Here is a 27,896-nt window from a genome sequence, read left to right as displayed (position 1 = left end):
TTTCATTGCATAAATTACAATGGGGAAATATTAGGTAGAACTACACTATTGTAGTTCGATCAGGTCATTCAATCTGCATGAAGATCTGCATGAAATGCAAGAGAAATTTACCTACCTCCCCCCCCCCCCCTCAAAAAAAAAAAAAAAAGCCCATTTGAAAGAGAAACATGAAATGTGAATTTTAGCCTTCTGATTTGTGTTGCCAATTTAAGAAACAGCTATACATATGGTTTTGAAATGTCTCTTGAAGACTTTGCAACTGAAAGCATTATGTATAGAATATATATACAAATGGGGCAAATGAAAGGGAATTCAAAGAGACAGAAATATGGCTTTGGGGACTTGATGGGTTAATGGAGCATTTTGTTTGTTGTTGTTTTTTGCGCAAATGTGACTTCTTGTCTTTTCTCTTTTTGGACTTGCTTATAGATGCCATGCCTGAACTGACACTAATGAACATGCAGCTAGTGAGATACAATATCTGAACATACAGTTCAATTTGAAATTTAATTTGCTTGATGTGAGCTTTGTAATGAATCTTGTAGTAGTAAAAGCATCAAATTATTATTACATCATCAAATTATTTTTACATAAAAAATAGAAAAAAAATTATTTCTCATAAAAAAAAGTTTGCTTTTCCTCAGATTTTTTTTTTTGTTTTGGTCTAACAGTGTCAATTTTGAACGCCACGTGGTTTACTTATTATTTTGCTGTGTCCTAAGGAAGTACGTAACAGGCAGCACAAAATAAATGTATCTCACAATGACAGACCAATTATGAACATTATTATTGCATGCATTAAAAAGACAGTTATGACATCCACAACCACTGACAAGTGTACCTATGACATCTCCAGACAGACTTAGGATGACAAGATAAATAGGAGGTATGATTAATCAAAAGTGGGAGAGAATGTGAACCTGAGGGTCACCGTTGAGGAATTGGCTTGAGACCAAGACTGGTTATCATGAGGGTTAAAAAAAAAAGATAAAAAAAATTAAAAAAAACTACCCAAGTACATACTTTGATGTGTCTGTAGGGACTCTGAAGTCACATTTACACTCCAACATTCCTATAGGTACTTTTATGGCTCCATGCAGCTAATACTCATTAACATGGAAGCATTATTTCTTACAATGACAAGAGAAAGGATATTCCTGTCCTCCAATTAGTATCAATCCCCCCTCACCCCCCCCCCCAAAAAAAAAAAAAATAATAATAATAAAACCCACCAAAAGAAAAACCTCTTTTTTTTTTTCTAGAAATTATTGCGACAGCTTCAGTGCCAAGGACAGGTATTGAATATACAGTTCGACCTCGATTATTCGGCCTCCTTTTATCCGGAAATCTCTATTATCCGGACGCGTTCACGCAGTGAAGGACTTTTTTTTTCATCCAAAAATTGAGAAAAAACAGTGACTTTCATGGATCTATTTCACTAATTTCATAAGATGTGCATGATAGGTTTCTCAATATCTAATGAGGTAAAACATGTACGATTTTCACATAAAGATATAATCTATTTTTGTGGAGAAGGGACTACAATTTTGCGCAGGCTAGCATAGATTACACCATCGTTGCGGGGTACGCTACCTGCCTAGCTGCCAGTGCACTGGGACGGCAGCTTGGACGGTGGCTACAAATGTATATACATTAACATTGTGTCTCCCATATCCTGCCAATTCGCTTATCCGAATGAGCGCCGGTCCCGACATGGCCGGATAATCGAGGTGGAACTGTAGATGATACATATGGACTTCAGTAACTACACGTATGTACAAAATAGTGACACTTTTGTCACACAAACATCTTCTTTATTATCTTTATTATTATCTACACTTGCAGAAAGCAACAAGAAGAGTGCACAAAAGACAAAATATAGGTACAAGACTGTGAAAGAACAAAAAAAGAAAACGTGCAGCAGTGTTTGCATGCAACTTCTTAGATGCTGTTAAAGCACTGTCAAATGTTGACAGAAGCAGTTGATCGTCAACATTGCAATTGAGCTTTGACATAAGAAAGGCATGTCATCAACTTTGCACAAGTCATCAAGAAATGGAAGTCACAGATTAATAATATGAATGCAAGCTTCATGCATATCATTATGCATACAGAAGGTATAAGCACATTGACAGAGTTACACACAAAGGGAACAACATAAACTGTAGCTTTTGAGGAAAAAAAAAAAAGACAAACGCTGTAAGGATGAAAATAAAAACATTAATTAACACTTGCATTTGCACATTACTCCATGCAAACCAGGAAAGAACAAAGAAAAGACGAGTAACCAATCACACGTCCATCACTTGACCAGACATCACCGGACCAATGACATGAAATCTCACATGGATCTTTTAAGTTGTTAAGGACATGTTATGGGGATTAACAATCAGTCCATTGAGTCTTCCTGTGGACCTCATTTAAACAAGTACTTGTCTTCTGTTGGCATGTTTTGATTTGGGAATGAGATGAACACATCTGATTATCTTAAGTTAATGTATACCACCACTGTCCACTCAAGGTTAGGATGTACTCATTGCTTGAGTTGTCATTTTGAACGCCAAAATGGGCACAGTTTTGTTAAACAAACCCCTCCAAGATGATTTTCAAACGAGGGTGAGCACTTTTGAGAGGTGGGAAGGTCAATGGTGCGAAAAAACTTACGTGACCCCGGCCCACAGGCCGGCCAAGATGGAGTGGGCCGATGAAGGTCTCTGAAAGTGAGTGGAGTAATGGGTGCTTACAGGGTTTAAACTGTGAGGGGATAAAGGTAGGTGGGGGTAATAGGTGGGAGGAGGGGGCGGGGAATCAAGAAGTTTATGGTGTTACCATGGTGTTGATGGGTGGGTGGGGGTGGAAAACAGGGGAAGGGTAGTAGTGGTGGCTTGATAGGGGAAGGGGAGGGACAATGGGAGAAGTAGGGTGGTTATGGTGTTAATGAGGAGTTAATGGGGTGGGGAGGGGGCAATAGGGGGAGGGGGCAAGAATAGGGGAAGGGGAGTGGGGCCAACAGAGGGGAAGATTAGGAGGGCGAGATATCAACAGTGGAAGAGATTATTATGAAATGAATGCTTGACAGCGTAAACTCAGTAAGTGTGCATGATAACTTGATGAAGTTATGCAAATAAAAAGGACACATTTTAAAATAGACATTGCTTGCTGGATTATGGCTAGGCCAGAAAAAAAAAAAAGAGGAAAAAAAGATAAAACAGCAGCATTCAATAGTCAAATATTTATCCAATGTACAACTTGTTAGGCAAAAAAGACACAAAAAAATTGTAAAATGATCAATCTCCTGCCATCTGTGACTAGTCTAGCTGTTTCAAGAATTTTTACATGGCGATGATTTAAAAATAGTAGGTAAGCTGCACATCAAAGCACAGATGCTTATGAAATCCTTCTACACTATTGCAGAAGTTGCCAAATTAAACTTGCTCATTAATACATTCAACTCCACAAGTCACTGGTGTTAATACTGACATGAATACAGAAACTGTTGGTATTCTGTTAGACAGAAGTTTGTCACAGAGACCAAAAAGTTCTAAGGAGATAAAAACTCTTGTCATGCTATAGCATGCAAGAGCATGGAAATACACACAAGCTTGTTATAAAACTCGAAGTTAATGACAGGACATAAAATTTAGCCATAACAATCAGGCACTCCCAGTCAGTACTAATTCCTAAGCACTACCCAACACACCATAAACTTAGAAATTGGATAAAAAACTATCCCAACATATGATTTCAATATGTCTGCCATTCCTTGTACTTAACTTATGACAAGAATTGTAGCTCAAAAACATTGTTGCCTTCTCTCATTATTTCTCTCATGTTCAAAAAGGCAAAACATTACCGTAAAAGTGGAAATTTTCATGGCGTGAAAAATTTCAGGCATTTGCAAATATTTTTGCACATCATATGTTCCACTAATAAATGTCTTGATTCTGCAGAATTAAAAACATGCTAAATTCATCTCACCCGGCCAAGAGTGAAAAATTACTCACACAAAAGTAACCGCTTTTACAGTATTCATGAAGGTCTACTGTGCAAGCTACACTGTAGGCAGAGCCAGGAACTGCTTTCCACAGTATAGTTAATTTTGCTTATGAGCTTTCATTTCTTTCGACAGATGAACTTTACTGCACTTGTACAAATGATTTCTTGAAGAAACCAGAAAACTCTGCAACAAGCTTTGTGTGATTTGCCGTAATTTTACAAATTTGACCAGTCAACATATTCATTATTGGTACTGCCATCTCTGAAACCATACCACCAATTCTACATCCCCCCAAACTACAGAAAGAAATGTGTTCCCGCCATGCACTATCTCCAAAAAGCAGAGGAAAAAAAAAATAAAGATATCAGAAATTTGCAGTAAAGAGCAGGAATAGAGTTGACATCATGGCATTTTGGCCTAACCACCATCAGTTTTCTGCTTCTCCAAGCAAATGAATTGCACGAATTCCATGCGGTTCTTTCCCTCTGCTTCGAACGAAACAGATTAGCATGAATGGGTTAAGAAAGAGCAAGAATGGTTTTCATTTCGCACGGAGGATTTAATGATGCCTGTCAACCCAAATATCAACAAGAGTCAGGTCATGCCACAATGTTAAATAGGGGATGAGTGGAAGACAGCTGCTCAAGAGGCTCGGTTACCTGTATCTGGAATCTGAGGTCGTACCCTGACCTCCCCTAGGAAACGATAAGAAAAATATGTGCCTTTTCAAAAGCAGAACTGAAGCATCAATTAACAAATCAAGAGAGGGAAACACGGTGACATATTGGTTTGTCAGTAATCTTAAATTGAACGCTTTGGATGTTAACCAATCAAAAGTAAAATGCTTCACGTGAAAAGAATAAGAGAATGAGAATGTTATTTATGGTGCATATTTAGATTCATTACCATTAACCACATTAAATTTGGTGAAAAAATTTGCTCAGTTGCCAATTTGCGAGAACATAATGAGTTTACAGAAAGTTGTAAAGTCTATCAAGCAAAGGCAAGGAGAAATTTGAACAGAGCTGAACTGATTGATTTCTCTATCAGCAAACTGCAGCTAACACTGACATGAATCAAGATTCATAAACTGCTTATATCGAACACAGCTTGACATAAATAAAAGGCACATTACAAAGAATTTAAGTGATACTCAAATACACGTATAGCGCTCATAGCTCAGCAACCTAAAAAGAGCTGATTGTGAGTGTGTGTTGCAGTTTCACAGGTACCGAAAATTGAAATCACATCATCCTTGATATAGTGTACATGTGTGTAAATCTGAAATAATACAGCAACAGTGCATTATAAAACACAACACATAGCATTGTCAGTTTAAAACCAGAAGGATTTGAATTCCTACATGCTGACTTTATTCTTCAGGTAACCAGATTGTGTTTCACTGATGAAAAATCCTTGCTGGCCATTTTTTTTTTTTCTCTTTTTTTTTTTTTTTTTTCTTTTTTAGGGTAAGGACAGCATTTTGCCATTTTGGAAGGGTTGTCTTTACAAAGTATAGTGACTGAAAAAGCTAAAATTTTACGGCAGCTTACTTTGGTTTCAAAAGAAATTGTCACCGGAAATGTATCAAATATCAGCAACAGCAATTCCAACATGGAGCATATTAATTAAATTCATCACTCTCTGGTATAAACTAGCCACCACCACGGCTGCATCCTCATCTCGTAACAAAATAACCATAGCAATTTGTGGCAGTTACTTTGCTGTGAAGCTTTGCTTATCTTTTTCAGAAATACGGCAAAGTTTGCTGGTGATCAGTCACTTGCCTACCAGTTTATAACTCGACAACACACGCACTGTCTGAGAAACAGCGCTAACAACGATATATAAATGCAGGTTAGTGACGCCGTCAGTGAATACATACAGTATATATGTATGCAAACATATATTCAAAGCAGAGGCAGACTCTTTTGAGGATTACAGATACTGCAGTTATAAACATGTGTGCGTCAAACCAACGGAAAAGCTGTAAAATGAAACGAATGGGTACAGGGTGTTCATACACACAGAGATTATGACCCATACAGGGGCTGCAGAACCAGGGGGCAGAAGGGCAGCCCCCTCCCCCCAAACTTTTTTTTTTTTTTTTGTCTATGAAAAAAAAAAAAAGGAAGACAAAAAATCACAGCACCCAAATTATATTCTGAAGGTCCCATCTCTATTGGGGGGGGGGGGGGGGAATACATTAAAAAAACCTCCTGCAGCCCTTGCTATATACTGTATATCATTTGCACATTGCTATTTAAAGCAAAATTAGAGTAATATACACAGATGAGGGATGCTCTCACAGGATGGAGCATGGGGGGGGGGGGGGTAGAGGGCAGCCCCCCACCTTAAAAAACGTTTCTGTGGCCCTTGCTCTATACTGCATATTGTATGCATGTATATGGTAATTAAAGCAAAATCACAGTAAAATACAATATGAGGGATACTCTCAAGAGGATGGAGCATACATTTGTAGGTAAACCATCCTGCCTGGAATAGTGGTAAATGGTTTAGTTATAAGAGGCAGCTAGAGTCTGTACTCACATAGAGTATGAACCCAGTTTTCTCTTTATATATCTCATTATCCCGCATCACACTCCAACTCATTATGCAGAGAAAAGGCAATGGGGAGGGAAATGATCAAATACTTGACAATGCTTACTTGTCTGAGAAGAGACGGGAGTGCAGTGTACTGTTGAAGGAGTTCCTGTTCTCCATGAGTGACCTGGGAGAGCGTGAAATCAAAATGCGCATTGCAAACACGAGTTATTGCTTCTCATGCGTGAATTTGACAAATGCAAAGTCTGCTGGACTTTTGCAACTGATTGACAAATATTTGTAGGAAATTTCACGCATTACTCCAACCTTCCCAAGAACACGACATCCTCCCACAATGAACTGTCATCAAGACAAAACACCTCAAGATATAAACATAAAAAACAACCATAAGAAAGGCACCTTTTAGAACCAATCAAATCCCCTCCCACTTAAAAAAATGTGTTGAATAAATGCACATTAGATACATCTGACTTGTATATCTTGGGTTCTTCCAAATTTCCAGCTCTTGATTTACACAGATTTTCAACGCCCAAGCCCCTCCCCTCACGATACCACCACTGTTGCCAAAAGAAGTGGACTAAACTCAACTCTCATCTTCTATCAAATGAAAAGAGACAAATGTTTCATGACAATGTTGTCTAATAGCTCCCCCTGTCCAGTTACAAAAGAGGTCTCCTATTTGAACAAACAGACATGGCAGATAAGATGCAGTCTTGCCCAAATATTTCCATGCAGTTTTGAAAAATAATATAGAAAAAAGTAACTTAAAGCAAAACCAACACACAAGATAAAAGTAGTAAGAGAGAAGAGCACCTCTCATAAATAATATCTTTCCATCCATTTAAAAAAATTGTGTAACCCCCCCCCCAAAAAAAAAAAACACACAAAAAAAAAAAACAACAACACAAAACCCAAGGGTATGTGGGAGGAGATCTGACTATGAATACAGAATCATAAATAAATTAACGTGAGAGGTTTTCAAACTTTCAATCATCTTCCTCCTTCCCCAACAAGATTAAAAAAAAAAAAAAAATCCCAATACTTGGTTCATTAAAAAACTATATGTATGTGCACATATACACCCAGCTTATTACCCAAGACAGGTAAATATCAGCTCTCATTTGTTCTTACTTCTAGAATAAAAGCTCATGCATTTTTCCTTCAAGTGTTTGACTATGATTAAAGGGATGGTATAGTATTGGTGGGGATGAGGATTGGGCTTTTAACTTTTTGTGAGATACCCAGAAACCACTTATGAAATAATACAGAGCATACTACTCTAAGAGGAATTCAAATCTTATTAGATGAATATTGGTTCTGGAATTGCTGAGACAACCCAAAACAAAGTAAAACAAAGTGATCCTAATAAAAGGTGGGTCCCACCTTTTATTAAGATTGGTCTATTTTGGATATCTCAGCCATTTCAAAACCAGTTTTCATGAAATAAACCTTGAATCCCTGTTGGAATTACATGCTCTTTTATGTTTCATAAGAGGTTTCTCAATATCTCACCAAAAAAATGTTAGAAACCCGAAGTTAGTTCTCAACCAAAACTATACGATCCCCTCCTAAAGTAAACAGATCGCCCAGGGATGATGACGATGATGCCTTCTCACCCATATTTCTCCATGGAGTTTGGGGTGGGGAAAATCCTCATCCAGCCACCCCTGCGGGCGTGCTCTTCCTTGCTCTCCAGGATTATCTTGCGCTCCTCGACGGTCAGCCCAGAGCCGTCCTTCGAGCCTGTCGAGGAGTTCGCGGCGGCCGACTTCCTGCCAGAGCTCGGGCGCGACATCTTGCCGCCGACCGTCCCCGCCGAGTTCGGCCGCTGGCGCTGACGAGAGAAAAGGGTGAGGGCAGAGTGGTGAAACAGTTCAGAACTGACCTTAGATAAAAGTTGAGTTCGCCCATTGAGGAGGGTTTGATTTTGCTATAACATGCATTTCCCATAGACAAATGCCCGAGTATACTCGGGACTTGTCCTCGACGGGTTAAAGGAGTTGATAGTAACAGCTCAGTAGCACTGCATTATTGATACTATATGGGCAGTAAGAATTTTCTAGTCTTAGTGACAGCATAGGTTTTGAAAACCTACAACATATAAGCTTGATCACCAATAAGGATCTTGCCTTCCCAATTACAAGTTCCAGAACTTCAGGTCTAAACTACTCAATGGTGAGACTAGCTGGGCTTTACAAAGATATTAAGATTCAAATGGTTTCATGATAAAGAAGTATGACAGATCATCCAGAAATTTGATCACACCAATATTTTTCTTTTCCAGTATACTAATAGAATACACTGTAGTCATCAAATACCATATCTACATACACACACACAAACACAACAACAACTACAACAACAGCAACAACAACAAATTACAGCTTCTTGAAACTCTTTACTAACTGCTGAAAAAAAACAGTATGTGCCCTAAACAAACTGTACATTGTTTTGATTGCTCTCAAATATGAATTCAATTTATTCTTTGCAAGCCATCAAGCTCATACTGTTTGCACATAGACAGATGCACCATGCTGACTGAAAGAATGGCATCACCCTAGTGCATCTGTGTGTGTGTGTGAGTAAACAGTAATGTTGTAAGAGATGTTTGCACTGCAAATAGAGTATTTGACAGAGAGACAATGGAACTGTCATGGTGTAACCAACCCATTGGGGATGTTACTCAAAAGTGATAAAGTAATATCTTGGCAGGACTGGCAATTCTTACATAGCCCTGCTGAGAAGGATTGTACTTGAGCCATAAAAAAAAAAAAAAAAAAAGGATCATGAAAATTCTATTTCTTTTTCTGTATATCAAGGCATATGCTTAACAGCATAAGAAGCATGATCCTACCCACAAAATTTCTTTCAATATCCTCACACCATATCTACAATGATAGCAAGATATTTGTCCTGGCAAAATTCAGCAGCTCTACCATAGTCACATCAGCTCATTTCAATACAATTCATCGAGGTAAATGAAACCTGGCATGAGCTCAATCCTTTGTATCACTCTGGAACTGCATGCATTCATACCATAATTTGCATAGTGCTAGTCCCACAACAACAACAAAAATAACAATAATCTGAAGAACAAGCCTTAGGTTTATCTATATAATAATTACAGAGCTCAGCTTTGTTGTTATCCAATAAATAAGATGTAAAAACAAACAAGCGTGTTAATTCATAACATTCGGATTAGCAATACAGTGGACTCCCATTATAACAAAGTACTCAGGACCGGCAGTCTTCTTTCCTTATAACACCGAACAAATAAACGATAAAAATACTGAGAGTGGATAATGTTACGGCCTGAATTTTCATTTTGTTATAACCGTGTTCGTTATACCGAAAGTGCACTGTAATGTGAAAAGGAAACACAAAAATCCAACTCAAAGACACAATTAAGACAAAATTGACAACAAGTATTGACTATTCTTTTCTTCCAAATCAAACCACTGCAACTTCATACAGTCTAACAATGGGTTAAAATCTGTTAAAAATCACAGGGTTTGGCAAGTGGTTTTTTATGTCCAATCATTCGGTACCTTCCAAAGTGTTATTTATATAGATTAACCTTTGAAAGTAAAACCACACACGACAGATAAAAATGTAGACAAATACAACAGCACTATTAGCCTGATGCTTCAAATAAACCCATTTCCTACCAAGCTCTGAAATCCCAATAGACTTAATATGAGCCTCACAATAATCGTGTATGCAATGGATTAAAGGTCTTATGATCCATTATGCAAACATCACAAAATTTTGGACGGTTGAAGAATAATGTATCCAATCACTGTGTATGAGATCTTACGGTAATACTCTTCTGTTGTTGTTTTTTGTTTTTGTTTTTGAAAGGAATGAAAAACTAACCCCACGTCACCTGAGAATACACTCCTTCTTTTATACCGAGATTAACGGTTTGATTCTTTTCTCTTTTTTTTTTTTTTTTTTTTTTGGGGGGGGGGGGGGGGTGTCCAAATAAATTCACTGGAAATCTATAGTATCATTTCTTCTTCCATCATAAAGAAGTTTCCAGTTTTAGTATTCTCAGGAGAGGTCTGGATTACCTACTTCTACAATTTACAAGCTTATGAAAAGAATCTAATTTTCAGGGTAGCAAAAGGGACAAATGAACTTTAAGCTCTGTTACACATCTACACCATGGTCATACCTCACACACAGAAAGAATCCTGAAAACTTGAAATTTTGTTAGAAGACATATACTTCCCTTACATTGAATTCCTATGAGTTAATGGCTTGAGTGTGAATCAAACATATTTTAAGTGTAAGTGCTAAATGTCTCAAACACAGAAATGAGTTACTAATCATGCATGAAATTGCCATCACCAGAGTACAATTACTATTTTCACTATGTATACTAAGTCAAAAGTGAAGAGAGAGAGAGAGAGAGAGAAAAGAGAAAATCCCCAAACCCACAAAATTATTCAAAATGGCCCAAATCACAACTCCACACCCGAGGGAAAATTGATAATGTGACAGACCGAAAGTCCCCCCAAAAATATTTCCATGAGCAATCATTCAAGCACTTCTAACATCTACAGCTCTACTGCTACACTCACCAGAAAAGCGGAGCCAATGCGCTCCTTCTTTGTGTGTGGGATGAAGGGGGGATGGAGAAATCAGGAGACGGAATGGCGACGTTCAAAAATAAATTCATGCAGTGGGAGAAGGTAACATGCAGACCAGGTTGACAGAAAATTATAAAAACAGCAAGAAAACAAGAAGGGATACGTCTGAGACAACAAACCAAGCACACGGTAGAGCACAAAGGAATGAAAATGTGCCCCCTTCAAGAAATCAAAACAAAATCAAAACATGCAAATTTGTCCCATAGGGAACCTAACCACACATCCTGCTGACTTTTTTTGAATAGAAATCTGTCTCTATTTGTGAAAGTGCAGTGACATGCTGTTGGACTGGAATGTTAGAATTAGTCTCATGCTCAGACTCCAGATGGTGAGATCACACAGTCTCTGGTGCAGCTGGCATCAAGGAATGCCTTGGCCCTGTGACATTACAGACTCACTGGTATGACCGGCTAGCTTTAACAAATAACTCCCATTAGTAGAGACATGTCAGCAATAGCCAATCAGCTTTCAGGATTTCTAGATGATGTCATGGTTGTTATAATCATCATGACCTCCTTTTTTTTATGTGTGTGAGTAATGCAATAGCAAGTCTTTCATGCAACAGGGCCAAATATAAAAGGCAGTTGTATTCAGATGGTTATTTCTGGACAACAAATATCATCTGGTATCAGTACACATGCTGTGCAAATTGACAGTAATAAGAAAGAAATGCAGTAATTTGTGTAATTGTGAACGACCACTTTGCATGTGCTTCTTGATATGTGCTAATGCGCCAATCTTGCAAGTTGGGGCTGTTATAGAGATAAAGTGTTCAACGAACAAGAGCATGGCAGTGCCACTCCTCAACCATAATAATAGAAATTCCTCAGTGCAGGGGAAACATAAAATACTTGGCTCTTCAAAAACATTGACCCTGAAGGATGTCAACAGCACATGTACAAAACCTGAAAATCTTAATTCTTTCATTACACTGACCTCAAACAAAAATCAAAGTTATGATATTCAAAAAACATTATCTCATATCTTTTCAATTCACAAACTTAGATTTTTTTAATGCAACTTCATTTTTATAATGTTGACATCTTCATTTAACCAAAATCTTATCTACACTGACAAGATTGCATCAGTCACAAGGATATTGCTTGATCATTTCCCCTTTATAAAAATGCAAAATGTAACATTATAAGTGAAGATATGATAACACAGTGATTCAAACAGTGCATGCATAGTATTGACAAATATGTTAATGATCATGGGGCTTTAAGGACTTTAAAACGAAAACAAAGAGCAAACAAAGTGTAAAAGTGACTGGGAGAATGTGCAATGAACTGTGAGAGTAGTAATGCATTGGAAGAGACTTGTACTGTGCAAATATCTACCTGTTGCCTAAGGGTGCTGGACGCTGCCAGATCCTGGTTCCGCCTACTCTGTTGCACTCGCCTCATTACCGGATCCTGAACCGCAAAGCCTGTTCACACACAAACAAACAAACACAGAGATAGACACCATCGAACCAAAGATGATGTGAATATAGATAGAATGCACTGCGGGTATTTGAATATAATGCAATGTTGACATAAATCAATGGTGACTATTACATTGATTGTTTGGAAATTAATGTACCATTGATTGTTTGAAATCAGTGAGATTTTATTTGAAAATGTCAGTATAAAATTTGCTTATTTCTATGGATGTATTTGGTGCAGAAACTGTGATGACGAGTAAGGTTTCTTTGCTGAGTCAAATAATTGCAATGAGGCAATCTGAAAATCAGAATTCATCTCTCCATCCTATTATCTATTCATGTCTCCAATCAGCAATCAATCATTTTTTTTTTCATTTTTTTTTTTTTTTTTTTTTTTGTCAAATGCCATTAGCAACTGTTCACTGACTATCATAGTTTCTGTGCCCTGCAGAGTAATATTTTGCCACATTTGCAATTATGTGAAACAAGAAAATAAAAGAAAGTAACCAAACCTGCAGTCACTATATAACAGCCAAAGACTAAAATATTGTTAGTCTTCATACATCTTACTCACAAATGTAGGGAAAACTTGTTTTTACCTGTTAGACTGAACAGATCTCCACACATGTTGGACTTGATCTTCAAATCAATGGGAGCATCACTGCAAGTTGAGAGAAATGCAAAACAAGACCTCTTACAAGATGAAACATTTATGATAGAATGCACAGGTATACAGACAAATTTCAGTTGGTATGAAATTATGACTTACCGATTGATATCATCCTTTTTTTTTTATGATTCACATGGTTTCGTGTATTTCAATCTAAGACTTACCCGTAAATGTGTAGTCTGTCCACAAAATGAGCGCAAGGATATATTTCATTCAGATATTGCGATTTACAGTGCAGACATATGTTTGTATTGTGACATGATATCATTAACTCATGAACTTTTAACTATAACTGCTGTATTTCACTCATGAAATGAATCAAGTTTCACTCTGCTCTTCATGGAAGGGATCAGTTTTCGAGGCAATTATCTTAAAATCTTGAGACCTTACCAAGCAAGAGACGGTGAGAGGTTGACTTCAAGGACCCACGGTTTGAGGTTGGCATCAACCAGGATGTCAAACCCATACAGCTCTGAAAAGATGCAAGACAAAACGAGGATGGTAGAAGAAATAATTGCTGGGGTCTGCACTTCCATGAATGCCTTTTGCTGGAGCACCGTGGTTTCTGGCATACAGAAATTAGCTCAGTGGAACACTGTGAAATGATCTCCTGTAATGAATGTTTGTTATCAAACCTTAGTAAGGGCCAAGCAAATGTGGTGAGACCCTAGTCTCTTTGGTATGACTATTCAAGCAGAACATTAAAGGACAAGTTCACCTTCATTAACATAAGGATTGAGAGAATGTAGTAATATTAGTAGAACACATCATTGAAAGTTTGAGGAAAATCGGACAATCCGTTCAAAAGTTATGAATTTTTGAAGATTTTGTGCAGTCACCGCTGGATGAGAAGACTACTGCAGTGTATGATGTCACATGCGTAGAACAATATAAGGAAAATACAAAGAGAATTTCACAAAATTTCATCTTTTGAAAAAAGTACACATTCCCTTGACTCGTTACTGACATATGTTATGGGTAATATTACTCCCATTGCATTTAGAAAGAGGCAAGTCAAGTGCTCTTTTATTATGCGAAAAAAGTGAAAATATGTTGATTTTTCTTTATATTTTCTTTATACTGTTGTACTCATATGACATCACGAGCCTTAGTAGTCTCCTCATCCAGCGGTTCCAACACAAAAATGTTAAAAATTCATAACTTTTGCATCGATTGTCCAATTTTCCTCAAACTTTCAATGATGTGTTCTATTAATATTGCTACATTCTCTCAATCCTTATGTTAATGAAGGTGAACTTGTCCTTTAAGGATTTACAACAATTAAAAAAAAAATGTTGTCACCAAAACAATCGTATCGCAACCACATAACAGACATCACACACAAGTGTGAGTACAATTTAGAGCAATAAATTTTGCCTATAAATCTAGTTTGCCTTCTGAATTTCTTATGTAATTGTGAGTTGCATGAGTTTAAAAGAAACAGCTGAAAGATTGTACTAGTCTAACATATCTATATCCAGTAAGCTATTTCTCTGCCATAAACTAAGTCTTGTTAAGACACACACATACACACACACAAAATTGCCTTAGACCAAATCATTGCACAGGGTTGCCATCATTTAATAATGTGGTTTAATTTTACGACTCAGCAAATTCACAAAGAGACACTAAGAGTTTGCTAGCAACTCTTGTAAAGACATTTATCTCCCCCCACCCATCCACTCCAAATGAAATAATACTGTACGAGCTGAAATTTTCGCGTACAGATATTTTCGCGAATTGCTACTTGGAGGACATTTTCGCGTGTTGTTAATTTTGCGGTTGCGAGCGTCTAACTGAACTTAGTTATTCACGCGTTGTTATATTCACGTGTTGTTATTTTCGCGGTTCAAAGGCGATTCGTGAATAAAACCACCGCGAAAATTTCAGCTCGTACAGTACCTCAGTGCATGAGGAATGGGCACCAACAACCCAGCACTCTGAGCATACATACACAATATACCTTGTTGACATGCAAAAATTTAGACTGATGTACCAAAGATGATTTTAGCACAGACCATAACACTGAGCAAGTTGTGACTTGGGAGAGAGTTCTCTTTCACTCTGAAAGGAAAATATGTCAGTGGAGGACTGATGTCCATCTGTGCTGGCCCGGTCAAACTCACCGAAGCAGTTGCCCCTAAAGGGGACAAACATCTTGCACGCCGTGGCAACAGGAAGCTCGGCACAGATGATTGTCTTATTGATCACGTCTTCTATCCTCGACAGTAGAACTGCAGGGTAGGGTGACAGAAAAACAAGTTTGAAAGTTAGCTATATCCCTTGCCCTAACAAGTAAATTATATTTCTTCAAGACAAGTTTGCCCACATTTGGCTTCACACAAGTCCAATATGGCGGAAAAAAAAAAAAATCATGCATAAACATTTGACTACAAGAAACATAAGCTTTGTACATACAATGTACCTAATCATTTTGAATGAGATCAATCACTGTAAAAATGATAGATTTTTGCATTGCAGTAATGTTTTGAAAAGGTGACTTCCCAGCATATTCCATCACCCCATAATTTAATGACGGAATGTGTCGATGGTATTTTGATGTGTTTCGGGCGCAATATGGCTGATTACTGCTTGGACAAACTAATGAACGAGGGCACTTACCGAGAGTAACATACAGACTGTATCAATCGTTTATTATGTTTAAAGGAGAAACATATGACTGCAAGAAATGTAATCATCATATCACTTACGTCTGACATCTTTGCCCTGCTTCTTGAGGTACCTAAACATCGCTCCCAGACTCCACTTGTTGCCATAGTCCTCGATATCGCCATCATCACACCTGCAGTCAGAGGAAAGATGTCCACATTATTCCCAAGTTAGATTCCATAGCTCATTTCATACATGTCTTGATAGAGTGCTGCTGAGCTACATGTATGCCAGGAGATCACATACTGTGGGAGTACTGTGGTACAGTGGATAAGATTCTTGACTTTCAAGTGGAGGCCCTGAGTTCAAATCCCACCGAGTGCATATGTCCATTAAAAAGACATTTACAATTTATTTTATTAATTCTTTTTTTTATTATTATTTTTTTAATAATAATAATCACAATGCCCTTCTTGCTCCAGGCATATAAATGGGTACCTGGCAATGCTAGGGTAATAATTTTGGCATCTGATTCTGAACTGAGAGTTGTGACCTAATGACCCCAAACATGATCAGTATACCATGGAAAGGTCATCCTCACATTTACTTAGTTTCTGGAAATCAAAGTAACAAATATTAATAATGGCCAACTGACAGATGTAATATTTACCCAGAGATAGGATATCTTGGGCATCACCACTTTGCTAAGACATAAAACATCAACGGGATTACATGTGTAACACAGATATGGGGATAACAGACTCACATAATAATGCTTCTCAACACTGTAAATTACATATCAGAATTCTGGTTATTGCAAAGACAAATTTTCTTCACCAAATTCACTAGTGACTTGACGGAACCAGTTTGCAAGATTTGAACACATAAAGTGCATTATCAAGTCTATTCATAACATGAGTTTATTTTTAAAAAAGTTGATATGCTTAAAAAAGATGACAGAGCTTGTTTGAACAGTGATGCTATTTAATATTTGCTCTACATAAATTTACCCCCCCCCCCCGAATATACTTTGACCTTTATAAATCTGAAGGGACAGAAGAATAGGAATGGTGTATCAGGTGTAACAGAATTAACACTCACTTGACATAGTCTGTGCTCTTCTTGTTCACGCTGTAGTTTGTCAGATGCATACAGGTGTTCTTGATCGTCTTGTTGTTTTGTTGGTATTGCACGGTAGCGAATCTGATAGTGTAGAGAAAAAGAGATAGTGTAAAACAACAACACTGTGAAGGAATGGAAACATTCTGCTGTTACCTGCCTACCCTTCTCCTGAACCTTTCTTTTTTCCTGCAGAAACAGCTAACAACAAAGCAAGTATCATACGTATTGTGAGTAGTAACAATATACTTTTGAAAAACCTACAGAACAGAATGCAAAATGAAGGAGATCGTGGCAAACTTGGGTGAAAAAGAATGTATGTCAAAGTAAAATAGTTTCTGCCCTAAAGTACCCTAGTCGACATGGATACACCACTGGGACTTTTGTGTAGTCCCTTCTTTCTTTCCTATTACTGGCTGCAGACTTTTTACTAGTTTGAGGGTTGTTATTAGATTATACTGTTTTGTTTGTTTTTACTCTATGCAGCAGTGTGCTAAGAGCAGCATGGGTGGAGCTGCCATATGAAAGCAGTGCAGAAATGTGACATACCTGGTGAGACCTTCCTCGTAGAGATAGATGCGAAGCGGGTCGTACGATGTCACGGCAACGTATAACCTCAGGTCAAACTTGAAGCCTGCATCAAGCAAGAGCAAATAAAAAGTGACCAGATTAGACAGCTGAAGAATACACTACTATTGATCGAAAGAGCTGGGGAAAAACCCCCACTGTTGTGATGTAGGCAGAAAGAGTTGATTTGAGACAGTTTCTTAAACTGTTTGATGAGAATTTGTGAAAAGAATACAGTGGTGCTATGTGTGAATGCACAGACTCCAGTGCAATGCTCCCCAACAAAGGTTCTCTGATTTTTGTTTTGAACACCTGCAGTTTCGTTGGGTCTACACCTTGTTTTGAAATGAGAAATTCATACCTCTTAAAGTATCTTAAGTTCTATCTCTATTCATTTCATCATAGCTCCTTTATATGCATTAGCCTGTAGAAATTACATGCCGAGGTGCCTCTCCAATGGGTATAAGACATGCTTGCAAAATGAATGTGGAAAATCAGCAAACAGCTGTCATGAGCAAATGTAAAATTAAATTAGATTCACAACTCAAATTGATTTTTTTTTAATTGTCTTTCAAAAAGTCAATCCTTTTTAAGGACTATTACAGTTTCTGAGCATTCAACAAGCTTTTTCTCATCAAAATTAGTTTCTGACAACAAACATAACTTGATCCTGAAATGAAGCATTGGTATTTTTTCATAAAGTAATTTTTCTCGATTTCTTTTCAAAAGGTAGGCCTACAGATATAGTTCCACCTCTAGAGAAAAAGAGGTTATCATCAGTTTCAATCACAATTTGCGACAAACGTCTTAAAAAGCTCAGACATGTATATCAAAATAGCACCATCATCGCATAATCATTTTAGACTACACTGTGAGTACTTAAAGACATACACCATACAATTGTACATTGAAACAGAACCTTCATCGTATGATCATTTACAGATTCACAAAACTGTACAAAATATCATGCAGCCATTGCTCTTTGAGAACTGTCAGCTTTACGGATGGACTGCACAAGAAAAGAGCACATTTCTTTTCTTTACTTTTTGTTATCTTGTTGAGTTGAATATCTGACAAGGTACTCACCGTCGATGAGCAGAGGGTTGTTCAGGTAGCGGCACACTACATAGGCAGCATCAAGTGGAACATTTTGAGGCTGTGTGAGCAAAATGATGATTTAGAATGTGATTTTGTACTTTCACTGTAGCAATGTCGATGACATGAAATGGCTAAAGCAATTTCTACAATATATCCTTTCAGCCATGAGTAGATTTTTAATTGAAATGCATCGCCAAATTCAGCTCAACCAGATGATTACCTCAGTCTAGTTCATGTTCATGAACAATTATCATATTTCATTATTCATTACTGATTAAGAAAAAAAAAGTAATACAGACAAAATTGACATGATTAGTATATATTTCAAAATATTTGTGTCCATGGAGTGAAAAACTCAGCTGAATAACAGTACAGTTGGTGGCATGATACGTCATTCCAACACATGAAATTTGTAAGTCTGGGAAAGTTAGGGGCAAAAATATAAATATGTACTCAGTGACATAAAGTAACAACTGTACACCTTTTACAGCAGTACTTTATAATACTAGACATTCACTTTTTACAATATGTAAATCACTCATCATCATTATTATTCAAAAAATAGGGATTAAAGAAAGGCTTGACTTACACTGTTGATGAGAAATATGCCCCTCCCCCTGGAGGAGGCTACAGGCTTGACAATCCAAGTACCTCGCTCCTTGTTATGGGCAGCTATCAAGACAGATAAGATCACAAAGATGGGCAATTATAGCTTATGTATATATCAAATCTGCATGATAGTCTTCCCCTGAGAAGAAATCAACAACAGCAACAACAACAACAAAACAACAACTGCAACAGCAGCAGCAACAACAATAGCAACGACAGCAGCAGCAACAACAAAAACAACAAAACAACAACAACAACGACATCATTTTAGCCTTATTTGCAAAGGCACTCTACTGGCTAGATAGATATCAAATGAAGTACTGGTTAATGCATTTCAAATCATACACTGTTTTTCCTAATCACACACATAAAACAGAAGTAACAAGGAAAAGTAGAAATTATGCGGTGCGTAATATATGTCCCCGCCGGAAGTAGCATTTTGTAACAAAATGTGCAATATAGGTAAAAAATCAAGGTCAAAGGTCAAAGAAGTCAAAGGTCAAAATTCTGTGTAGAAGTTTTGAAGCCCTCAACTAGTGCCATCATATAAAGCAAACGGAATCAAAATCGGGTTAGAAATGGCGAAGGAGTAGCATTTTGTAGCAAAATGTACAATATAGGTCAAAAATCAAGGTCAAAGGTCAAAGAAGTCAAAGGTCAAAATTCTGTGTAGAAGTTTTGAAGCCCTCAACTAGTGCCATCATATAAAGCAAACAGAATCGAAATCGGGTTAGAAATGGCGAAGGAGTAGCATTTTGTAGCAAAATGTACAATATAGGTCAAAAATCAAGGTCAAAGGTAAAAGAAGTCAAAGGTCAAAATTCTGTGTAGAAGTTTTGAAGCCCTCACCTAGTGCCATCACATAAAGCAAACGGAATCGAAATCGGGTTAGAAATGGCGAAGGAGTAGCATTTTGTAGCAAAATGTACAATATAGGTCAAAGGTCAAGGTCAAAGGTCACAACTGAAATTCTGTGTAGAAGTTTTAAAGCTCCCATGTAGTGCTATCATATAAAGCAAACAGAATCAAAATTGGCTCATAAATGACAGAGAAGTAGCAAATTGAACATTTTGATCACACACGGACGCACACACGTACGGAGCCCGTTTCATAGTCCCCTGCTCGAACTCGTTCGGCGGGGACAAAAACAAACTCAAAATAAGCCACTCTGTTTACCATTAAAATCTCTGTCAGCAACTTTCAGGATGTACATATAGCTACAAGTCTGTCAACATTCTTCTTCAACTCATTAATGAAATTCACATACTTCCATATAGCACATTTGTTTCGATGATTACGAAAATAAAACTGTACTGTTGCATTAAGGATGTCTTACACTCAAATTTCATTTATAGTGCAAGATGTCAATTGCTATTCCTTAAAAAAGTGTGTTGTGATTAAAAAGAGAAGAGCAAAAAGAAAGAGTATACACTACTACAGGTACCGTAGTTATGGGTAAACTCGGCCTAGCGTGAAAATTCTGCCACGTGTAATGAGGGTGCTAGTGGCCGAGTTTACCCGCTAGGCTGAGTTTACCCATTAATACGGAACCCATATAACACAAGAATATTTGTTTGAAGGGTGGAGCATTTATTGTAAAAATCGATTTCTAAACAACAATACTAGCGTGAAACATCTTGATGGGTAACTTACCGACCAAGTCATCATACTCAGATGGTGTGCAGTACGTCTGTGGCAAGAAATCAAAATGGCGAGCACCCTGGGGGGAAAAAAAAAAAAAAAAAAAACACAATGTGATTTTGATCCCACTAAACCGATTGCTAATTCTGATGCGGATTTCATAACCTGTCTTCTACTTGCTTATTTGTCTGTTTGTCTGTCTCTATATATGCATGTATGTCCCTTTCTGTTTTGCTTTAAAGTAAATATGAAATACAATTGCACAAAGAGCAAAGCAACCCCTTTTGAGAGACAAATATTGAGCATTTTCTTTAAAAGGGAACATAAAATAGTAGAAGAGCCTATCCTGATTTAAATCACCCTAAAGCAACTTGTGTTAATAATGCCACAACAATGGCTTGCTGCTTGTGAAAGTGATGACATTTGGCAGATTATAAAAAGATCTAAATAAAAAAAAAAAAAAAAAAAAAGATCTAGAAATTATCATATGGAAAGTGTCTTACATAAAAAGGTATAATGAATCACATACTAGTACAATACTGTAGTGTATAGGAATAATTATCAATACTTGAATTGAAATCAATGTTATGAATGAATTGAATGAAGACTCAATGACGGTATACACAATTTAATACATTTTTTCCCCCCTGATTGAGCTGACAAATGTAGTCTAGTGATCCATCAGATAGTACAGTTAACTACACAAATGGACCTTAGACATATTTTCTCTGATTAGAACTACAGACAGATACGATATTTGCTAAGTGGTTGAAGACCGTCAACACATAATGTCTTACCCTGGCATGCTGCATTCGTTGGAAGTTCTTATACAATCTGTCTTTTCTTGTGATTTCATATGACCTGGTGGGAGGGAAAGAAAGGGACATGTAGTACAATGACTCCCTTCACTTAAGCATTTTGCTGCAACAATCTGACAGCTTTCATGAACAAAAGTAATACCATTAGTGTGCACTAAATGAAACTGAAATGGAATATTACAGTTCATTCATGAGGCCTCAATAGGCCTGTTGTTATATCTTAAAATCTTTCATTTAGCATTAGTTTTTAAGTTAGTTACTTTTTATTCATGATTTCTAATCAATAATATAACATTATTCATTGAATTCTTTCACAGTTTATCTATTCATTTATTTGGTCATATTACTGATATCTTCTTATTCTTGTTCTGAGCAATCAACTGTTGGGTTTCATCGCGCGGTTGATCTAGCATACAACAAACCGGCTGTTAATCTCATGTGAAATTACACTCAGTCTCCTTTGAAACACTAAAGACGGCCGTGTTAGACATAGGCCATCACAGCCAGTAAGTGTTGTTGATGATACGACAGTGCAGTGTACAAAAATTGCTTTGTGTGGCGGAGCCGTTACCTCGGAAAATGGTTGATCTTCTGAAAGTCGGTGAAACTCCTCAACGTGTAGGGCTTGACGTGCGACCCAATCCACATCAGGTTGAAATCGGAGCTGTTTGGATGCACCTGTGACGACCGATGGTAGAAGAACAAGAACATAAGGAAGATCAAAGAGATAAAACATAATGCAGTCAAACCTGCCAGTGACCACCTGTCAATAGCAGCCACCTGCCAGAAAGACCACTAAACTCAATCCCTCCCTCAATAGAAAAGCCATGATAACTACCCTGTCTATAGTGGCCACCTGTCTTCAATGGCCACTTTTTTTTTTGTCTCCCTCGGGTGGCCGCTATACACAGGTTAGACTGTACAATCATAAGCACTATTATCATCTTCAACATTACTATTGTCACAATGCATGTGGCAACTGAATGGAAAGGATTAATAAAACATCTCAATAACCAATGGCATCAATGATTCTCTTGCATAATTCATGGATTACCAGTCTTGATCAACCAATCAAGAGCATGCCAATCCATGTTAAATCACCAGACAGTGAGTTTGTGCTGAGAGATCCCTTTGCAACATCCCCCTTTCCATACTGAGCTAGTTGAAGACTTCTGTGGAGATTGTCTACACTGCATTTTTCTCATGCATCAAACTCACTGTAAAACACGATATATTCACGGCATGAAAATTTCGCAAATTGGAGCTGCTGACCTTTCTCACAGCATGAATTTTTTGTGAATTTCAACAGGCATCCAATGCATACTGTGTAGGCGAGGACTTTCGCCTGCATTTTAATTTCGCGAATGTGGGCGCTCGCGAAATTCGCGAAATTAAAATGCATGTGAACATTCATCGTTTTACAGTACCTCATCCTGTTATAAAACCAATACTGAAGAATGCTATCTTCTTCAATAAAGGATGAGATAAAATATACAAGGGGGAAGAATGCTGACCTACAATCTTTCCTTGCACTGGCATGCAACTTCTGTTGGAGTGTGTAGGTAGCTATGTGTGGCACTACAGTGATAAATTCAACTGCAGAGAACATTCATGGAAGCATGTTATGTTTTTCTAACAGCTATGTCAGAGAGAAATATTTGCACTGCTTTTTTTTTCTGTTTCTCACATGATAAATTCAAATGCACCAACACATGGAGCTTCTCTGCTTTTTTTTTTTTTCATTTTAAACAACAGGAGCAAACAAGGAAAAAAAAAAGATCATCGTACACTGTACAGCTGCTGATGCTCTGCCTACAAACTACTGTATGTTCAAAAGAAAAAGTGAATTGACATGGTGCATCTTGTGTACTGTATTTCAATTTAGTTCCCTGCAGTTTACAGCCTTTTTTTACTACCCTAATAAAACTTTTACAGGCTGCCACTACCAAACAATCTCTAGGCAGCTACACAGCACAGTCAAGGTATACACGATCAGCACGGGCCTAAAGTGCTCGGTAGTTGCCATGGCAACTGACAGACTTACCTCGTGGAAGCCATGTTTGTGAAGTAGCTGCCTAATGACCCGACAATCTGTTCGCACTATCTTGTAGGCAAGGTGATTCTTTTCTGGAGGGGCACAGACAGAAAACAAACAAAGAAAAACATTGAGGATGTAAATAATACATTAATCATCAACCATGCTGTTACTTCAATAATAACAAGTTGTATCAGTCTTTATCTTTATATCAGTCATTTGGTAAAAGCAGTGAAAATATAAGCAATATACACTGTATGTATCAACATCCCTATTCACCATTGCTTCTGAATACTGTACAAACCACTTCTTCATTTGAAATGATTTACTGCAACTTGTAATCTCATTAAGAGCATGTCAGGCCTAGAAGTAACATTATCAGGAAATGGTCATAAAACAAAATTTTAGCCACAGAAAAATAGGGAATGAGTGGTAGAGATTTAAAGTGACAGATTACATTTCATACAAGGTGCAAAATACTGCTACCAACATGGTTAAGTTGCCTTTACTCTCTTGGTGCAGATGCTTACTGAGAAAACTTTTTTTTTTAAATTCTTGAAGTGAACTGACATCAATGTACTGTATTTGATGGCTTGGAAAGTAATTTGCAGACATACAACTTCTCAGGGTTCTAATTCATTCTTAAAGGACAAGTTCACCTTCATTAACATAAGGATTGAGAGAATGTAGCAATATTAGTAGAACACATCATCGAAAGTTTGAGGAAAATCGGACAATCCGTTCAAAAGTTATGAATTTTTGAAGTTTTTGTGCAGTCACCGCTGGATGAGAAGACTACTGCAGTGTATGATGTCACATGCGTACAACAATATAAGGAAAATATAAAGAGAATTTCACAAAATTTCATCTTTTGAAAAAAGTACACATTCCCTTGACTCGTTACTGACATTGATGTTATGGGTAATATTATTCCCATTGCCTTTAGAAAGAGGCAAGTCAGGTGCTCTTTTATTATGCGAAAAAAAGTGAAAATATGTTGAATTTTCTTTACATTTTCTTTATACTGTTGTACTCATATGACATCACGAGACTTAGTAGTCTCCTCATCCAGCGGTTCCAACACAAAAGTTTTAAAAATTCATAACTTTTGCATCGATTGTCCAATTTTCCTCAAACTTTCACTGATGTGTTCTACTAATATTGCTGCATTCTCTTAATCCTTATGTTAATGAAGGTGAACTTGTCCTTTAATGGTGCAATGTGACACTGCTTTTAAGAGGTAACTTGATGAAAATAAAAATTTTTCATGCCACTTTCCCATGCTAGTTGGGGTAGAAAAGGCAAATAAAATCCTTAATGTTTTCACCACCTGGTGACACATTTACATAGCATCTAACAGTGTATAGTATTAGTAAGCCTAAAACTCATTTGGATAACAAGCTTAGCAGCTTATTCACCTATGTATACACCCCCCCCCCCCCCACACACACACACACCACATACCCATTAAGCAAGAATGGTTCATTAAAGAATATGCCCTAAAATCAGTATGGATTAATCAAACAAAGGAATGCCTTTAAGTTCTCCCAAACAAAGGACCCCTCGGTTCAAATGGGAGAGCGAGGTAACAGGTAAATACCAGAAACAGGCAGGTAGCCACCCCAATGTCAATAAACGCTCTGGTGATCAAAGGAACTTCATTGATCCTGTTTGAAGCCTTTTGTCAAAAATCCCTCCTCTTGGGTTAGCAGAGACAGTTTCGATAGCTGCCTCTTGTGGGTGCCACAAGTGGGTGCTACACTTGGGTTTGACATTTAGTAGGTCTGTCAGCTATCACATCTTGGGTTGGAAACAGATGTGTTAAAGGGTTGCCTCTAAATTTGTTGCACCACTTGATTTTACTTGAGGACTCAAAAAAGTGAAATTGGTAAACTAAGTCAATCTTGAGTTTTTCATATTTTCTGTTTGAAAGAGCTTTTCTTCTTCTACATTATTTGTAAGTTTGGGATCACAAAAAGAATGGGAAAGTATGTTACTTGAATAGGCCCTGTACTTCAGAGCCTCTTTTCTCAGTTCACACTTTTCCAGAGTGTGTGCTTTCTTTTCAATATTTAGAAAGGTTAGGAGAATCCATTTCCAGAGTGTGTGCTTTCTTTTCAATATTTAGATAGGTTAGGAGAATCCACTTGAATTGAATTATACATCATTTAAAAGCAAAGAGCCTCCTCATACAGAATCTGCCCTTAACTAAATACATGTTGACTTTTTGTTGGTTTTGTGATGCAGGGTCACATTTGTTTGGATTCACAATTATACAAAGATTACATCACATTTATGTGCAATAAATGGGGATATTTTTCATTCACAGTGTAAGTCTGGCTTTTCTTTGATCTCATAATTCCTAAAAGGATGATGACGATCGCAGCTGTTGACACTAAAACAGAGTACTTCTTGTAAGTGTTGAACAATTATTACAATCACGTCATCAAATACATGTCATACTTGTGCCTACTCATAGTGACTTCAAAATTTCATGCTGATGGGTTATAACTGCAATTTATCTTATCACATATTGTAGCCCTACATGGGATTATAGTTGTGTAAATTGATACATGACACACATGATTCATGCACACTTCGTGCATTACAACTAATCTGACATTGAAGGGAAAAAAAAAAATCAAAATCAAAATCATCACTACTATTTTCCTCAACTTCAACAAATGTACTACTAAAAGATGTGATAAAACAAGCAAGACTTTCAAATTTTCACTCAAGCCACAATTGAGAGCATAAAGAGCATACAAGGAGTTCTATCCTTGCTCTGATTTGAAGGTAACCTTGAGGTGTAAGTATCTCTTTACACATGCTGACAGTAGTTAGCTTTTCAAGTGGGTGCTCAGGAACATTCAGTTTTGATTCATGAATATACTCAACACACTTCAAATGGCTTTATTACAGAAACATTACACCGACATACATTGTATGGCAGCAACTTATTAATCATCACGGCAACCCCCCCCCCAAAAAAAAAAACAACAACAACAAAACAAACAAACAATAAAAAACACACAAACATTGTAACTTTGTTCCTGGTAACAATGCCAAAAAAAAAAAATACATCACTAAATTATCTAGGCCTCTACACAATGCCTTTGATCCTCGCGCACCAAGACAAACCCCCCCCCCCCATCCCCAACTTGGTCAATAGACAAAGAAACAGTGATCAATGGTATTTCGCCTCGTCCATGAGCCGACTCAATCATGTCAAATCAATTATTTATTGATTACAGTGAGGATATGGAGGGCTGTGTGCAGCGGGGTAGGCAATAATACTGGGTAAATCATTGTTAAAGCAGTGGTGACTACAGAGGGTGCACATACTACAAATGGTATGTGGCAATGAATGAGAGCAGATGCACACACACCATAAGTGAATGTGTAAGGATTTATATTGTAGTGAGATAAGCCCAGCCCTCTTTACAAAATGTCTCACAGCTGTTGTTATTAATCATATTATGTCTTAATAGTCAAGCACTTTCGATCTAGTACGATTTTCACAATCTGTTTGATATCTTTCCTCCACTTTTTCTTCTCTTTCTCTTCCTGCCCTAATTGTTTTCTATATTGATCCTGTGACATTTCATATTTTGTCAAGTCATAATTAGAATGAATGAATAGTTTAATCTCTCTCCACTCAAAATCAAGTATGATGGTGTTCCCTATGTTTCTTAACTATGTGAATGAACCTCAAACTTTTGTTATGGTCTGGTGTTGATTACACCTGATTTCAAAGAAACATGAATTGAATTAATACAGCTTAGAGATACACACACAGTCCATGAAACATCCTTGTGAACAAAAATTTTCTTAATCTACTTTGTGGTTTTAGCAATAAGCAAGTATACACCAATGGATATCTACAAACAACTGATTCAATATGCATAAATGTTTGCCTATCAATCTATGGGTAGAAAAGTGCTGAAAAAAAAAAAGAGAGAAAAGACTATGCATCATTATATTCCAAGTTGAGGTAAAGCTCTTGTTAGCAATAGCCCACTACACAACCCCCCAGGGAAACACACTGAAAATGGATAAGGTGGTTTCTAAAAGATGTCTTTGTGT

At 37.3% G+C, this 27,896-nt stretch overlaps 1 protein-coding gene across 1 annotated transcript in view; it reads right to left on the bottom strand.

The window, feature by feature from the left end:
- The window catches only part of LOC140236690 (tubulin polyglutamylase TTLL5-like), a 119,510-nt gene that overhangs the window by 89,146 nt on the left and 2,468 nt on the right, over nt 1-27,896 (bottom strand). Inside the window, exons 3-19 of the mRNA XM_072316648.1 lie at nt 23,820-23,902; nt 22,347-22,453; nt 21,755-21,818; nt 20,970-21,036; nt 19,297-19,379; nt 18,696-18,765; nt 17,592-17,676; nt 17,025-17,126; nt 16,025-16,116; nt 15,440-15,547; nt 13,704-13,785; nt 13,243-13,304; nt 12,558-12,646; nt 11,149-11,175; nt 8,179-8,396; nt 6,666-6,728; nt 2,665-2,754 (exon numbers count right to left, since the gene is read on the bottom strand). Coding sequence (XP_072172749.1) covers nt 2,665-2,754; nt 6,666-6,728; nt 8,179-8,396; nt 11,149-11,175; nt 12,558-12,646; nt 13,243-13,304; nt 13,704-13,785; nt 15,440-15,547; nt 16,025-16,116; nt 17,025-17,126; nt 17,592-17,676; nt 18,696-18,765; nt 19,297-19,379; nt 20,970-21,036; nt 21,755-21,818; nt 22,347-22,453; nt 23,820-23,902 — 1,492 coding nt within the window. The remainder of the gene's footprint in view (nt 1-2,664; nt 2,755-6,665; nt 6,729-8,178; nt 8,397-11,148; nt 11,176-12,557; nt 12,647-13,242; nt 13,305-13,703; nt 13,786-15,439; nt 15,548-16,024; nt 16,117-17,024; nt 17,127-17,591; nt 17,677-18,695; nt 18,766-19,296; nt 19,380-20,969; nt 21,037-21,754; nt 21,819-22,346; nt 22,454-23,819; nt 23,903-27,896) is intronic.

Source organism: Diadema setosum, chromosome 1, assembly GCF_964275005.1.
Source record: "Diadema setosum chromosome 1, eeDiaSeto1, whole genome shotgun sequence".
Taxonomy (NCBI): Eukaryota; Metazoa; Echinodermata; class Echinoidea; order Diadematoida; family Diadematidae; genus Diadema; species Diadema setosum.
Note: the sequence above shows the minus strand (reverse complement) of the source record. Positions and strands in the feature narration are given on the sequence as shown.